General features: G+C 40.3%; 1 protein-coding gene across 12 annotated transcripts in view; it reads right to left on the bottom strand.

The window, feature by feature from the left end:
• Window positions 1-502: 502 nt before the first annotated feature.
• Window positions 503-15,322, bottom strand: part of DMD (dystrophin) — a 2,254,125-nt gene continuing 2,239,305 nt past the window's right edge. For 6 of the 12 annotated variants that reach the window (XM_040266338.1, XM_040266334.1, XM_040266337.1 and 3 more), the window contains one exon: window positions 719-3,054. In XM_040266338.1, the coding sequence (XP_040122272.1) occupies window positions 2,957-3,054 (98 nt within the window). In that variant the 3' untranslated portion in view covers window positions 719-2,956. Of the gene's footprint in view, window positions 3,055-7,520; window positions 7,553-7,629; window positions 7,684-15,322 lie in introns of all 12 variants that reach the window. The other 6 variants (XM_040266335.1, XM_040266340.1, XM_040266343.1 and 3 more) reach the window with 3 other exon arrangements.

Here is a 15,322-nt window from a genome sequence, read left to right as displayed (position 1 = left end):
GGATTTTCCAGGCAAGAATACTGGAGTGGGGTGCCATTTCCTTCTCCAGGGGATCTTCCTAACCCAGGGATCGAACTCAGGTCTCTCACATTGTGGGCAGACTCTACCGTCTGAGACACCAGGGAATCCCTAGTTTCCTGATTTTTTTCCCTAAAAAAAGTATGAGGAAAGCATTTTATATGTTGAAACAAAAAGATCCATTTCAATATAATTAAGAATGGATTACTTGAGCCCATTCTTAAAAAATCAAGATGTATTAATGAATGCATAGAATGCTAGGTTCTAAAAAGTAGGAACCTATGTTTGTAATTGCTCATATAATACTGACACTTTGGGATACACAAGAAATTATTGATATTTATTCAGAAGGCAGTGAGGATGAAGTAGGAATAAGGTAGTGAGGGTCTTTTCACTGGCTGTGTAGATTTTTCATTTTTTGACAATATGAAAGCATTACCTATGTAAAAGTGACTAAATTAAAATAAAAACAATGCAGTCGACATTTTTTGTAACATAACTGCGTGCTTTATTGAGAATACACAGTAAAGCAGTAATATAATACAATAGTAAGGCATATATTTGGTGAAGTCTGATATGTTGTGAAAATGCAGTAAAACTGAAGTTTTAAAAAAATAATTAGTAAATGTTACAGTGTTGGTGTTAAAACACAATATATTACGATACGCAAGTAAGAACCCAGTACCTGAAAACAATGACATAACATGCCATGTGATGTTCATGTTTCAGCTACATTATGACTTACAGTTTACTACTCGGTGGTTATAAGGAACATGAAATAATGTCCAAATTAATGTGTAAAATGTAGCAATAAAGCTCTCAGTTTTTATTCAAATATTTTGAGACTCACTCCAGAACTAATGTCTAAAAGATAAAATAAAACAAAAAAGATTAAAACAAAATCAAGCACTCTATTTACCTCTGATTTTAGAATGAAACTTAAACTTCTTAGTAGGAAGTAAAGTAACCCCTTGTTTTAAATCATGGTTTAAAAAAAAAAAAAAGCCCCAAACGTCAGGTAAAGAAAAAGTCCAGTGTCACATAAAGAAAAAAAAAATGCCAAGACTAAAATCAAATCTTCATGTCATTTGTTACCTTAGAGCTTTGGGTTTTCTTTTGGAAATTATAAAGGAAAAAGAAAATGGAGGAAAATGTTCACACAATGGACAGGTGGTGAAGCTGTGAAATCAGGTGTGCACAATTATTAGGAACACCCCAAAACCAAAGTGAGGTAGAAATAGCATGAGAAGCCATGTTTGATGTTAATTATCATTAGTAAAATAAGGAACAAAACCCACTCTCCAAAAGTTAATTACACTTGATGTAAGAGGTAACAGATTTGCAAAATGATAGATCACAGGGTGATTTCTATTGAATGGATGATAAAAAAGAGTGAAAGACTAATAAGACAGAATGAAAGAGTAAAGCTTTTTTCCTACCAGTTAGTCCTCTTGCCTGTACTCCTCTTTTCGAACGATTTCTGTTTACTTATATATATTTAACCTGCCTAATCCACCAAAAAGGGGTTTGGAGTACCTCTTGGAACATTTGAATCCATTTATGTTCCCACTCAACAAACCTGCCTGGACTTACTTACAGAGAAAAATGCCGAACTGGAACACAGGGGTCTTGGGCGTCTGGGTGGATATTTAACAGTGTCATACTGTGATGGGGCAACTGTCTTCCACATTTTCACAAGGGTTATTTTAAATTAAGTCTTGTGGCATTTACAAACTCATTGCAATGGGGGAAAAAAATCTTACAAAACTGGGAAACCAAGACACCCACTGCTGTTTGACTGTGAGAAAATAACTGTGTTTTAATTATAAAGCTCTCTCTGTAAGGTTATGAACAGTCATCCAATCCTTTACATAAAGAGCGGTCTGCTCTCTCTGAGGGAATCTACAGCCCTCCTGGGAGTTAAAAATGCCTTCAGATGCTCTTTCATCAAAGCATCACTAACTCTAAACCATGGCATTGTCAGCAGCAGGAAGCTGAATGTATCAACTAGTGGATTACACTGACATAAGAAGTCCTGTGTATTCATTCATATGTCCCTTAAAAAAATTCAATACTCTACTTGTCACTGGAAAGTTCAAAATGAGAAACATCTGGAACCCTAGACCATGTTTTAGTGTGGTAGTTTCCTTCTGGCTTCAGGCTCTAGGGAGGATTCATTCTAGACCAAGCAGGTGAGCCTGGGTGATGAGAAGCAATTTCTTTCCATTAGGAAGTGGCAAGATTATTTGAACGAGAAATTTTAAATGTCTCTTGAAATTTATATTTATATGTATACCTACAGTGCTTACATACTGATAGACATACAAGATGTGTAAAATGAAAACCCATGGCCAGTCCCACTCAGTCAACAGTTCCAAACAGAGCTATGTGAAGTAGTCATTTGGTGGTCTTAGAGGAAGTCCTATCTTTAATATGCAAGAAAAGAAAAAAAAATCCATGAATTTCATATGGATATCACGCTAAAAGGATGCAAAACAATGCGCTGCCTCAGTTTGTGTGTGTGTGTGTGTGTGTGTGTGTGTGTGTGTGTGTGTGTAGGTATGTGTTTGTTTTTAGGGGTTTTTATAAACAACTTTTTTTTTATAAAGCACACATTAGTTTACAATCTTTCTTTATAACTGTTATAAATTTTTAAACAACCCAAAATGCGTTCCATATAAAGAAATGGCAAGTTATTTAGCTATCAAGATTTTACATGTAGTTTTCTTATAACTTTTTGTACAATTGCATAGACGTGTAAAACCTGCCATTGTTAACAAAACAATAACAGACTTAGAAACTACTGAAATCTACAGTATAGTACCACTACCCTTCACAAAAATATAGATTTTTTTTTTCTTGTAAACTCTTACTGTCTAATCCTCTTGGTTGTATGAATATTATAAAAACCATGCGGGAATCAGGAGTTGTAAAACATTTATTCTGCCCCTTCTTCATCTGTCATAACTGAAACTAAGGACTCCATCGCTCTGCCCAAATCATCTGCCAAGTGGAAAAGGCTTCCTACATTGTGTCCTGGAAAACAAAGAGAGAGAGAGACTTGATGCAAGGTGCAGAGACCATCACCCCAACTCTTCGCCGCCGTGGAAATCATCCCCTGTTTCTAGGTGAAGACAACACAGACGCTGCATCGAGGGGGATACACAACAGGGCTTGGTTTTTCACCAGTGTTCCAGGAAGAAGCAAAGCCTTGTTAATGAAGCCATTCCACATTGTTAGTATCAGCCTCCTATCAGGGATCAGGCTCTTAGCATCATAGAAATGGCAAAAGTCCAAGACTATACTCCTCTTCCCCATGTAGATTTATATCAGGATTCCATGGATAAGCGCAAGATTCCTGTTGTAAGAGGAATAATTCATGGTGGCATGTATCTTTTCCACCTTGTTGTGGGAGAATATTTACTATGTACTTGTATTTAAAAGAAAATTTGTGTTTACTATCAAACAACCACCATCATAACTATCACCACTACCACCACTCTACTACCATCACCATGATGTGAAGTCTTCATCTCAGGGCTGTTACAAGCTGTTGGCTCATGTCTAAGGCTATGGTGGAGGTGACTGTTTTCTCTCTGTTCTTACTTGAATTGAAAGATAAACTCTTGACCTTTTTATGTACTACTAACATTTGAATTAGGAAGCTTCAGGGGAAAAAAATCACTTTTGACTCCAAATTATTTGAGAGCCTAATTAGAATATGACCCACATGTGAGGCATGCCTTTGTATATTCTGTGAATCCATTTTTGATCTCCTCCTACATGAGGGTTAAAGAATAGCCTTTTAATAATAATATGACATGACCTAGTATTAATCCCCCAGCATGGAGCATAAAGGCAGCCCAATGTCCCTTGGTACTTTGTGGTGAAATTCAGATCTAGAGTAAGATAATTTGAGACATACTTTATGACTTGCCTTTTCATGTATGTCCCATATTTTTATATGGCTAATTTTAATTCTTGGACATTATTAAATCATTCTACTATTCAAGTACTGCCTTTGAAAGAAAAAATGCTTTACTAGGCTATTATTACCTTGCCATGTATCAACTTTACAGATTCCCATAATAATTGTTAAAATCCCTATAAAGATTAAAGATAGACTAGGGCAGGCATTCTAGTCTAATATTTATTTCAAGAGACATATCGTTTTTAAATATATGAGAGGATCTGAAGAGGATTCATAGGCTGGCACTTAAATAGCCATGGCACTGGATCAAGTGAAGACTTATTAAAAGTTTAAGGCTGTGCAGCCATTGATATTATGGTGACCAAGTTTGTAAATCTCTTTGAGTTTTATTAGGGCAGAAAGTTTCAGTGAGGACTAATTGTGCTGTAAAAAAGTTTACTCTGGATTTTGGGTTTTCTAAACCATAACAACCACACAAAGACATAGTGAGTCCTTTGCTGCTCCTCAAAGCACAGATATCAACCTGATGCCAGCAGGTTAGAGAACTTCCCTTGTGTCTCTCTGGGAAAGCTGTACAATTATTCATGTGTGATTGAAAATAGATGGACTAACTGCAAATTTTAAATTGCTTACAATCTTAACAACAGTCACTGAAACCACTAAAAGCAAAAACCTAAGATTCTTACAACCTGACACCTAAATATAATTGCAACCATTTCTCATAACCCACAGCTGCCTATAGTATAGTCCACCTGGCGGCTAGAAACATGCATTACGAAACAGGCCGGAAATCACTCTTTCCCCCATCAGCTGATTAACAGTGATTACAAAGGGCCTATTTTAGACTCTGTACCAGGAGATGTAGACTGCGGTTCAAAAGATAATCAAGACAAAGAAATGCATTTATAGATTAGGTAGGCAGGTGGTACTTTTCCTGCTCAAAATGGTGTTCAGTTACTACACGGAAGAAAAAGTCTTGAGTCTCCTAAGAGGCCTAAGTTCTAGGGGTATCTACTGTTTACAAAGTTACCAGGTCAAGCAGAGGGTCATGGTTCTTAATATACCACACACATGCCCACGAAATGTTAGGTGGCCGTTAACCTATCCAGATGGTTAAATGTTCACAAATGACCCCATGGCTGTCCAAAAAATGAATGTATCTATATGATGCCCTTCATGATTGTGTTTACCTATACCCATTTCACCAGAAAAACAATTCTACAGTTTTCCATGGAGGTATTCCTTCGAGCCAGAAAAAACCATTCTCTTCCTCGAAATACTGCCCTGAAGAATCATACACCTGAACCTGCTGGAGGCATAAAGCCACACACAAGTAGGGACACAGAAAATAAAAGTTTGTATCCTGCGTCTATTATCCATGTGTGCAAGGCAGCAGACTGGTGAGAGCCTTCATTTCACCTGACAGATTGTTCTAAAGCCAAAATGAAAATCTCGTAACTAGGAGCACTAGAGGCCCTGAAAAATAGGCAGGATTCAGACATCTGCAATGAGCTTCAGGCACAAGTAGACCGAAAAATCTGTCTATAGAAAGTATTCATTTCATCCATCCTTAAGCAAGGACTGTTGATGAGAAAGGCACCGTGCATTTAACATTAGGCTAGCTGTATGTTTTTCCGAGTCGGCGCGAACTGGGACACATTGAGTTGCACGCGCCACCTCTGCCTCAGGGAGCTGTCTGCTGCGGTGATTGGAACTGAGAATTTCTGGCAGAGCCCCAAGACCTCAAGAGCAATCTGGCACTGTGTTTTTTTCAAAAACACCATTCCCAAAGAAATGGTGAGCATTCAACTGGCCAAAGAAACAGCCAGAATACCGTGGTGAAATGTGCTTATCTGCTCTCCTTCTAGAATGTAAGCTTGGAAGAAAATATCTGGTCTACTGTACATTTGGGGGTTATTTTCATAACAATAAAAAACATCACTATTATTTTGATTCCCTGACTTCCTGGAAACTTGTCTGACTGTAATACACCTCAGGTAGCAGAGTTTCCACATGCTTGTGGGACTTCAATTACACGTGCTGGTCTTTTCTAAAAGTCATTCATAAGAGACATATGTTCAGGGTGGTGAAGAAAATGCAGTGCAAAGTTTTGCCACAAGTTAAAATAAAGTTTAAGGGGAACTTACCATCAGAGTGAACCCAAGAAGTCTCCCATTAGAAGGCAAGCCGTCAGGAGCATTCAATACTTCACAGACTCAGGTTTCCTGTTTCTCCCCCCAGCCCACCACTCCCCTCCCTCGGACCCCACAAGCCTTGAAAGGTACTACAGGTGGAGACACACTGGAGGATCATTCAGTTGATTAGACCTGCATGGCACGGCGCTGGCAGAATTTCCAGCATGACTCCTTACATCTAAATGAATCAGTGGCTACTCTTGTCCATGCTCTTGCTAAGGATTCAGAACCCTCTCCTAAGGACTCCCCACCCATCCAGCCTGTCTCCCACCAGAGTATGTGCTATTGCCACCCACGGGAGAGCATTCCTTCTTGCTTCCTTCCTACTCAACTCTTGGTAAGCACGATCTTGTTTCATTTGGGCTGTCACTCAACATGTCATTTCGTGACGTAATTGAGTGTTTAGATAATATTCCAGGTAGTATGCAGAAGGAAGTGGCTTTTACTATTAAACCCCAAACCACATTCAGTGATAACACTGTACCCTACCTATAAAAGGCATTAAAAAGTTCCTCTAGACTCCAAAATTCACTTTTTATTCCTGACTGGGTGTGGGTCAGTTTGGCTCCAGATGCCAAGTTAAAAACACACAAACTCACTCCTCTAATGGGCAAGTTGAGATGTCATATGCTTTTCACACATCGTTTTCTAAGTGGCAGTAAAGCACATAGTTAAGAGCGTGGCTCTGGACCCAGACTGCCTGGATTCAAATCCTGGCTCTGTCACTTTGGACACCCTGCTTACCCACTTATTGACTCAGTTTCCTTATCTTTAAAACGGGGTTGATATGAGTACCTACCTCAGAGGCTTGTTGTGAAGATTACATAATGAAAAAGATGGCAAGTGCTTAGTAAGGTCCTTGGCGTACAGTAAGTGCTCAAAAGAAAATGTTAGCTAAAGTGGGAAAGAGAGAGTGTAGGAACCAGGAAAAAGAAAATGAAAACAAAATGAAGTCATCCTAGAAGAATAAAAACCAAGGGCACTGGCAGAAAACACTAGGGTCTTGGAAGTGGAAGGAAGCTTTATGACTCATTGACTATGTGCAAGGCTAAATGTATTGTGAAGATTTTGTTTGTGTTGCAAATGGCAACAGATGATGAACTTCAGGATTCCAACTTAGGGACTCCGAAGGGTTGTTCTTTAACAGAGTCCTGTTCCCCCAACCCCTGGTCCTGTTGTCATGGTGATGACAATGGCCATGAACATTTGAGGCATGTTCCTCATGAGCTGCAAGTGGAGAGGTGACTACCATCCTTACATGATGACACGTGTAATACACACATGCGCGTGCACACACACAATTCTTACAGACGCCAAACATAGAAAGCGGGATGAGACAGACAGAAGCCATGGCTGTGAGCCTGAATCTCACTAACCTCTCTCATTGGCTTCCCAGGGGTATTTCTTCCTTTAATAATAGAGAGAGGAAGAGGCAGAGATATCAGAAAGGAAAAAAAAAACATGCATAAATATACAGTTTCATACCAATTTGCTTCTTTTACCAAACAAATGTTGAGATGACAATTCATTTATCCCCTTCTGGAAAAAAAAAAAAAAGAAAGAAACAAAAAACCCAAAAGACACATCCAGTCAAATAACCTTTACATACACTTAAAATCAGTGTAAACAGATAACATGATCCAGGAGACATCACTCAGAGGATCATAGAGCTCATGTGTTTAAGTGGATGAAAGCTGGCTCGGCAGGGAAACCTGACAAGCTGAGCATTGTTTTCAAGGGCAACTGTAGAATCTCAAGTTTACTGGCCAAAAATCTGAATCTCTTCACTGTCCACCTGACAAGCAACACACCAAACCATACACGGTAGTTGGTTGGGGTGCCAAAAATCTGCACTGTGAAAGCAAGGTGGAGCACTGCTTCTTAGAGCCTAGACCCCATCTTCTTGGGAGAACTTGTTCTGTCTGATAGGAGCTCAGCATGTCTGTGATGGGACTGGGGGCATCAGAGAAAACGGAAACAAAGCAGGAAGGAGTTAAGTCCCACTATGGGCAAGCCATGGAGCACGATTCAGCAATGAGCCTTCACCTTCCACCTTATGATTCAGCAGATCCCAGGAGCCTGGAGGGTCAGCCACAGACCGCCCCTCCCCCCGCCGGCCTTGTTGGTTTTCTAGAATTCTATGTCTGTACATGCAGTTATGTGTTTTCAAAAAGCAGGCTGTGCTGAGAAAGTTTAGCTATGCTAGTATTTATAACTGGACAGAAAACAAGGGACTGCTGATCATACCTGGCACGTCTTGGGCATGTAATCTCCTTTTTATCTCCAGGGTACCCCAAAGTGAAGTACTGGTTGTTAAACTTTGGCTTTAATAGTGGGATATTTCCTAAAACAATCTTCTCTGGAATCCAGTATGTAGAGCAAGATATAAGTAGAGCAGAGCCCCTTCCCCCAACAAACCATGGTTAGTGGCTCCAAAAGGACCTATGAACCCAGGATTCCTTGTCGAGAGCAAAGAGGTATGGAGCTACTCATCCAGAAGAAAGCTTTCAAAACTCAAGCCTAGGGTTGAACTTCTAGCATACAGGTAAAGGTTTTCTAAGTATGACCTTCTCCTGCTTCCGCCTTCCTTCCAAATTTTCCTGATTCAGCCCTTTCTTGGGGATACAAAAACGGCAGGCATGATGATGTAATAAACATGGTCAAGGTATTCACGATGCTCTTCAAACCAGAAAAGGGAGAGAGACAAAAAAGTACTGGCTCAGCAGTTGTGGGCGTTTCCAGTGGTAGGACCATAGCAGACAATGGGAAAAAGGAAAAGGGGAGAACAGCATCATCTTTGAGGGCCCAAACCCAGCGTGAATGAGTCATCTATTCTCCTTGACACCACTAGCAAAATGAAAAAGAAATCTTTTACTTCATGGTTATACTGTCTGGTGGTAGAATTAACTCTCTTCCCCTATAAGATTATATGGGCTCCTTGAAGGCGGGTCCACATGTTGCTCACCTACCTCTCTATCCCTGATACCTCTACTGTACCTTGACACCGTGGGTATTTGGTAACTGCCAGGTGAACTAAGGTAGGAAGGTCGCCACACTACGATGTTTTTGGACACTTGACCTTGCTTGCTATCCTTTAGCTTGGATGCCAAGGGCTGCTAACTGGTTCTGGCTTGTAACTTGGGTCTATTTTTCTATTGTTTAAATTTAAGTATAGTTGATTTACAATGTTGTGTTAGTTTCATGTAGGTCCTTGACTTGGGTGTCTTTTTAAAGACTTCAGAACCTTAGGAAGGTCAGGGTTGTTAGAAAGCAATGTGATTTAGTTCTGGAATGTATAGTTACTAGAATGATAAAGGTTACAGATCTTTATTAATTCTTCACCAAGCCATATTCAGAGCTCAGGATCAACCGGTCACTCCTGAAGCTGCAGCAGATGCTTTGGATTGTTTCAGGACCTCTTCAGAAGCCATGCTTTCTGTGAAATGGACCTCCCCAAGGTACATGATCCCTAAATTCTTTCCAAAACCCTCCTTCGTCACTTTGGGTTCTGGTGTGCTTATTAGCATAGTACAAACAGAGGTCCATTGTGTGTTTAAAAATACTTAAAACACATGTTTTCTGCTTGTATCAGGAATAGTTTCTATGCTGGCAAAACAGGCTCACTGGTTGCGTCATTAAACAAAAATCTTTACCAATAAATCAAGTACCAGATAAAAGTTGCATTGCAAAAACACATTCTTTGGAAATGAGTCTCTTTAGACCTTGGGTTAGGGGGTCCATCTGGCAATGTGGTATGCTGTCTGTCAGGAAATGAATCAAGAGAAAGAGGAAGTGTGTCGAGGAGTCCTGAGTCTAAATAAAGGGCTTGGTCAGGTCTGGAGAAGTCGCATTTCCTCAGGCAGTGGGAATCCGAGATGATTGGCTGTAATTCATTGTTCAGAGTCACAGTCCCGGGATGTTCCTGTTTCTGGGTATCTTTATTAGCTTCTGTATCTCAGTTCACTGACTGTTTTTAAAAGTACAGGAAGAATGAGTCCCTTTTAAGGATCTCTGTTTCATTACAAGTGAAAGAAGACTGAGATGGCTATAGTTGATTGAAAATGCAGGGTCTTTGGTGAACATGGATATAAATGTATAAATCAATTCAGAGGCACAGTTTTGCTGAGCTGAAAGTTGATCAGCACTGAAATCTGTGACTGTACATACATCATGAGCTAGAGTGGACAACACTGTAATCATGTAAAGCCAGAGTTGGCAAAGTTGCTCTGTAAAGGGCCAGATAGTATTTCAGGCTTTGCCAGTCACATGGTTTCTGGAGCAGCTCTTCAGCTCTGGCACAACTATCTGCCCTTGGAGTGAGAAAGCCTCTGTAGACAATATGTAAACGAGTGGGGGTGGCAGTGTTATGATGACAGCTTAGTTATAAAGGCAGGTAGTGACCCAGATTTGGCCCACAGACTGAAGTTCACCGACCTCTGATGTAAAGGAGCTTGGATCCTTTCTGGAAGCTGAGAGGAAAGAGAAGGGAGCTGCAAGGGGGCCCGGGACTAGGATGCTTCCATCCATCTGCAGGCTTTCTGTTGTTCTTCCATGAAAGAACCACAGACAAGGCTTGAATTGTAGGTTTTGCAGAGCTGTTGGGTTGCTAATTTAGAGGCATTTAACAGACTGTATGTGGGCTTATCTCAGAGGGGGAGTATGAGAGAGAGAGGATGGCATGGGCTGTTGGGGATAAAAATAATATAGCACAGGTCAGCAGGTAAAAGATGATACAGGCAGCAGACAGACCTGACTAACAGTGCTGACCACTTCCTGAGTTGTCTCACTGCACTAAGAGCTTATCTGGGATCCTATCATTAATCTATATGGACAGTGACACCTCATTTTTACAGGGGCCAATACAAACCCAGACTAGGGAAGCATTTTCTTTCACGAATGCGCATGCATCAAAAAAGCTCTTTGTTTGACTGCTAAATGATCAGAGATGTGTGGACAAATCGCTTCAAGAGTTGATGTTAAAATTATGTTTATTATTCATTCTAACCAGGTAGCATTCCTATAGAATGATGGTGGGGATTTAGAAATTGTCATATGGCAGATAATGATTCTTATTACAGTAGAGTTCAACTCCTCCATTTATAGACACAGGGAGAGATTATATAGATAGATTAAATAGATTAACTACAAACTGGCTAACATTCTGGGTTTAAAATACACCAAGGCCCTCAAGCTCCTCTGGTGGTTGTGAGTAACTAACCAGAGCTAGAGATTCATCAGGAAAGATAGGATTGCAAAGCTAAACACGCATACATATTCAGTGTGAACTCCCTGCAGTTTAGAGCCATTCTGACACAGGGTAGTGCTGACTATATCACTTGATCACTAAGCGGAGGAGCAGGCAGCTCCCTTTATTAATTCGTAGAACAGTTTAGCAAAGCCATCAAGATAAAAGCTGAAGCTCAACTGAACGAGGTTCTTCCCTCCTTTGGATATCCAGGTACTTCTAGTGGAACGGTAAAGATTAGCTGATACCTAAAGAGTTACTGCTAAGTCAAACTGTGGGAAAGTGTAATAAAAAAGTTGTGAATTTAAAGTACACACTCCCTTATTTATATGCTTTATATTTATAAAAAACATAATACTAAAAAGTCTTTTCCTCTGTGAGCAATTATCTAGCAGGATTAAGGAAACCATGAGGTGGTATTTAATAGCACTTTTCCACTAAATGTCAGACCTTTGGGTCTGACATCTGTTTTAAGTTATGCAAACAGCTGTCCAAGACAGCTGTAGCAAGCATGAACTTCACTTTTTGTAATACACCAATGGGAACGTGGATGGCAGACTTAAGATGAAAAATCCAGTGTTCTCTAAGACACTAGCCAAGTCTTGGCAGAAACTTCCATGGTGAAACTTTTAAAACGTCATCAAAAAAAAAAAAATATATATATATATATATATATTCACCTGGGTCAGGAAAGCTGAGATCAGTTAGAGCAGTATTTTTTTTTCTGGTGAAAATGCAACATATAATTTTGTATGTCTGTTCTAATTTTTTCAATGCATGGATCTTGCTTATTTCTTTAATAATAAAAGACTGCAGTTGACCTTTAAACAACATGGGTCTGAACTGCGTGGGTCCACTTACACAGATTGTTTTCAATAAATAATAGTACCTGTATTTTCATTTTACAGATCTTTAACATAAGTGTGGGGAATAGTGTACTCGATTATGGATCACAGTATGTGGAACTAAAAGAACTAGACTTTGAGTCCTGATTCTACGCAACTATTTCAGCTTCCGGCCGTTGGTTAAGTCATTAACCAGTCCCTTTGTTATTAGTGAAGCAGAGATAGCAGTATGAAGGTTTTCAACTGCTAGGGAACAGTGTTTTTAAACCACTGGATCAGAAATCAATATAGTGGGTTGCAACCAGCATTTTATTTTTAAATACATAAAACAGAAACAGTGTGAATTGTATGTAGTAAAGAAAGTATTGGCATGAAAACTTGTTTCTGATCTTTGTGTGTATATGTGAGTATATACATATAAGTGTGGTATATATACAGTGGGTACATACATATATGTATGTACATACACACACAAATAACTTGTATCTTTACCCCAGTCTGAGATGTAATATGTTTCTCTTATTATGGATAATGATCAGAAAAAATCAAAAGCCATGGTTTTGAACATCAAAGATGCTAAAATGATCTTTCAAGGCCCTTCCAATTTGACAGAGTCTCTAATCCTGAGATATTAAGAATCTCAAGATTTTTGGCTTAATATCAACATATCTACCAATTGTTAATATAGTCCCCCTAAATCCTACTATATATATACAGACATACACACACACACACACACGTATGTGTGTATGTGTGTATATTTTCCATTCTTTGAAAATTAAAAAATGCCTTTAGTTATAAATAAAGTATCCAAAAATCCACTTTAATAATTTTTATTTTTTTGGGTGAAGTAGAAAAGAATTGCTTTATTGCAGAGAGCCAAGCCAGGAGTCCAGGATAACTAGTGCTTAAAAGACCTGAACTCCTCTGAGGCTTTCAGTGAAAGGAGGGGGTTTGTGTGTGTGATAAGCTCACAGATGTTCTTCTGATTGGTTGGTGGTGAGGTAATTGGGAGTCAGCATCATCAACCTTCTGGTTCCCACCTGTCTGGGATCTAGATGCTTGAAAAACCACTTTTTAGAGTGCATCAATCATCAGCCTTTTTACAATGAGAAGACATTTTATCCATTTAAATTTATGGACAGATAGGTGTGATACTGTGACATATAACAGGAAATATATATTTAGTCTTCATCCCTCTCCAAGGCACAATACTCTTAAAACCCTTGGAATTTCCTGTGGTGAGCAGCAGCAAAGTGTCTTTTGTTATGTGCTACTGAGGTGACTTTTGGATGGATTCTGGTTGCCAGGGGAGCCAATCAAGTGATGAGAGGGTTGGAACTTTGAGTCCTACCCCCTGACCTCTAGGAAGAGGAGAGGACATGCCTGTGTGCTCATTCGCTTCAGTTGTGTCTGACTGTTTGCAACCCCATGGACTTTAGCCTGCCAGGCTCCTTTGTCCATGGAATTCTCCAGGCAAGCATACTGGAATGGGCTGCCATGCCTTCCTTCAGGGGATCTTCCCAACCCAGGAATCGAACCTGTGGCTTAAGCACTGCAAGCAGATTCTTTACAACTGAGCCACTAGGGAGCCCAGAGGGGAGGGGCTGGAGGTTAACTTTAATCACCAGTGGCCAATTTAATCATGATTTAATCAGTCACACCTATGTAATGAAGCCTACACATAAACCAGAAAGAACAGGATTTGGAGAGCTTCCTGGCTGGTGAACATGTGGAGACAAAATGGGGAGAGTGGTGAGCTCAGGGAGGGCATGGAAGCTCCACCCGCTTTCCTCATGCCTTGCTCTATGCATCTCTTCCATCTGGCTGTTTCTGATTATATCTTTCTATCACATACCCATGATCTAGTAAAGAAAATGTTTCTCTGAGTTCTGTGTGCTGCTCTGGCAAATTAATTGACCCAAAGAGCGGGTTGTTGGAATCTCTAGTGTCTAGCCAGTGGGTCAGAAACCCAGCGGACAACGCAGACTTAAAATTGGCATTCTGAAGTGAGGAGAGGAGGGACTTGTGGGACTGAGACCTTAACCTGTGGACTTTGATCCTGTCTCCAGGTAGGTAGGTAGTAGTCAGAACTGAGCTGAACTAGAGCATATATCTCCTGCATATATGAGAACTGTTTGGCAGTGTGGGAAAACGAACCTACACATTGCAATGGGGTACAAAATCATAAAGGGCCTATGATAAGGTATAATTTGGTAGGAATTAACAACAAAAAAATGTCAGGGTCATCGCATCACAGAAAGACCAGTCAGCTCTTCCAGCACCTTATCTACTCTCTTATTCTGTGTTTGTTTGTTGATTTGATTGTGTTTGCTTCAGGACAATGAATGAATTCTCTCAGGCCACCAGGGTACTGTTGAGTAAGTAGGAACTTGGTTAATGGAATTGGTTTCAGACAAAGCCTGCTTATGCCCTATTTGAGAAGTCCAATTAGCACTCAGGGGATGAAATGCTTCCATAAGCACTAATTTAGTAAACACTAACCAGGCGGCCTGAAGAGAGTTTCCCAGGTTTCCATGTAAGTAAATTACCATCATACAAGTGAATGTAAGATCAGAGGCTGACTGCCAAATACCCTATCAGAGGAGGTGTATTTCTGGTCTTTCACACTCCTGTGCTGTTTAGCTTCAACGACTTTAAGAGGGGAATGCCTAGCTCTCATCTTAAGATAATCAGGATGCCAGGGACCTAGTATGGGTATGAAAAGGCCCCCAATGGGGAAGCAGAGCCCTGCACCTTGCTCCAGTCTCTCCTTGGATCTACTCCAGTGGTTTGGATGTGAAAGAAATGCCTGACGTGACCACTAACTTCCCACAGAATCAGTAAACAAGCTTTCAGGCCAAGGACTTGGGAAGAGACGCAGGTCTGTGACCTTCAAGAGAAAGCTGGGGGTCAGTGAAATGTGTGTGAAAGTTGGGCTCCACAGCACCGGGCCCATGAGGAGCTGTGTGACCTTGAGGAAGACCCTTGCTCTGCTTGAGGCTGACACCCTCCTGTTTATCTTGAAGGGTGTTTCTAGGGTTCTCTCATGGCACAGATGTCTCCATCATAGGAATAATCCAGTTAA

This window comes from Oryx dammah, unplaced genomic scaffold (assembly GCF_014754425.2).
Source record: "Oryx dammah isolate SB20612 unplaced genomic scaffold, SCBI_Odam_1.1 HiC_scaffold_23, whole genome shotgun sequence".
Taxonomy (NCBI): domain Eukaryota; kingdom Metazoa; phylum Chordata; class Mammalia; order Artiodactyla; family Bovidae; genus Oryx; species Oryx dammah.
The sequence above is the reverse complement of the archived record's forward strand: the minus strand, read 5'-3'. Positions and strand labels throughout refer to the sequence as shown.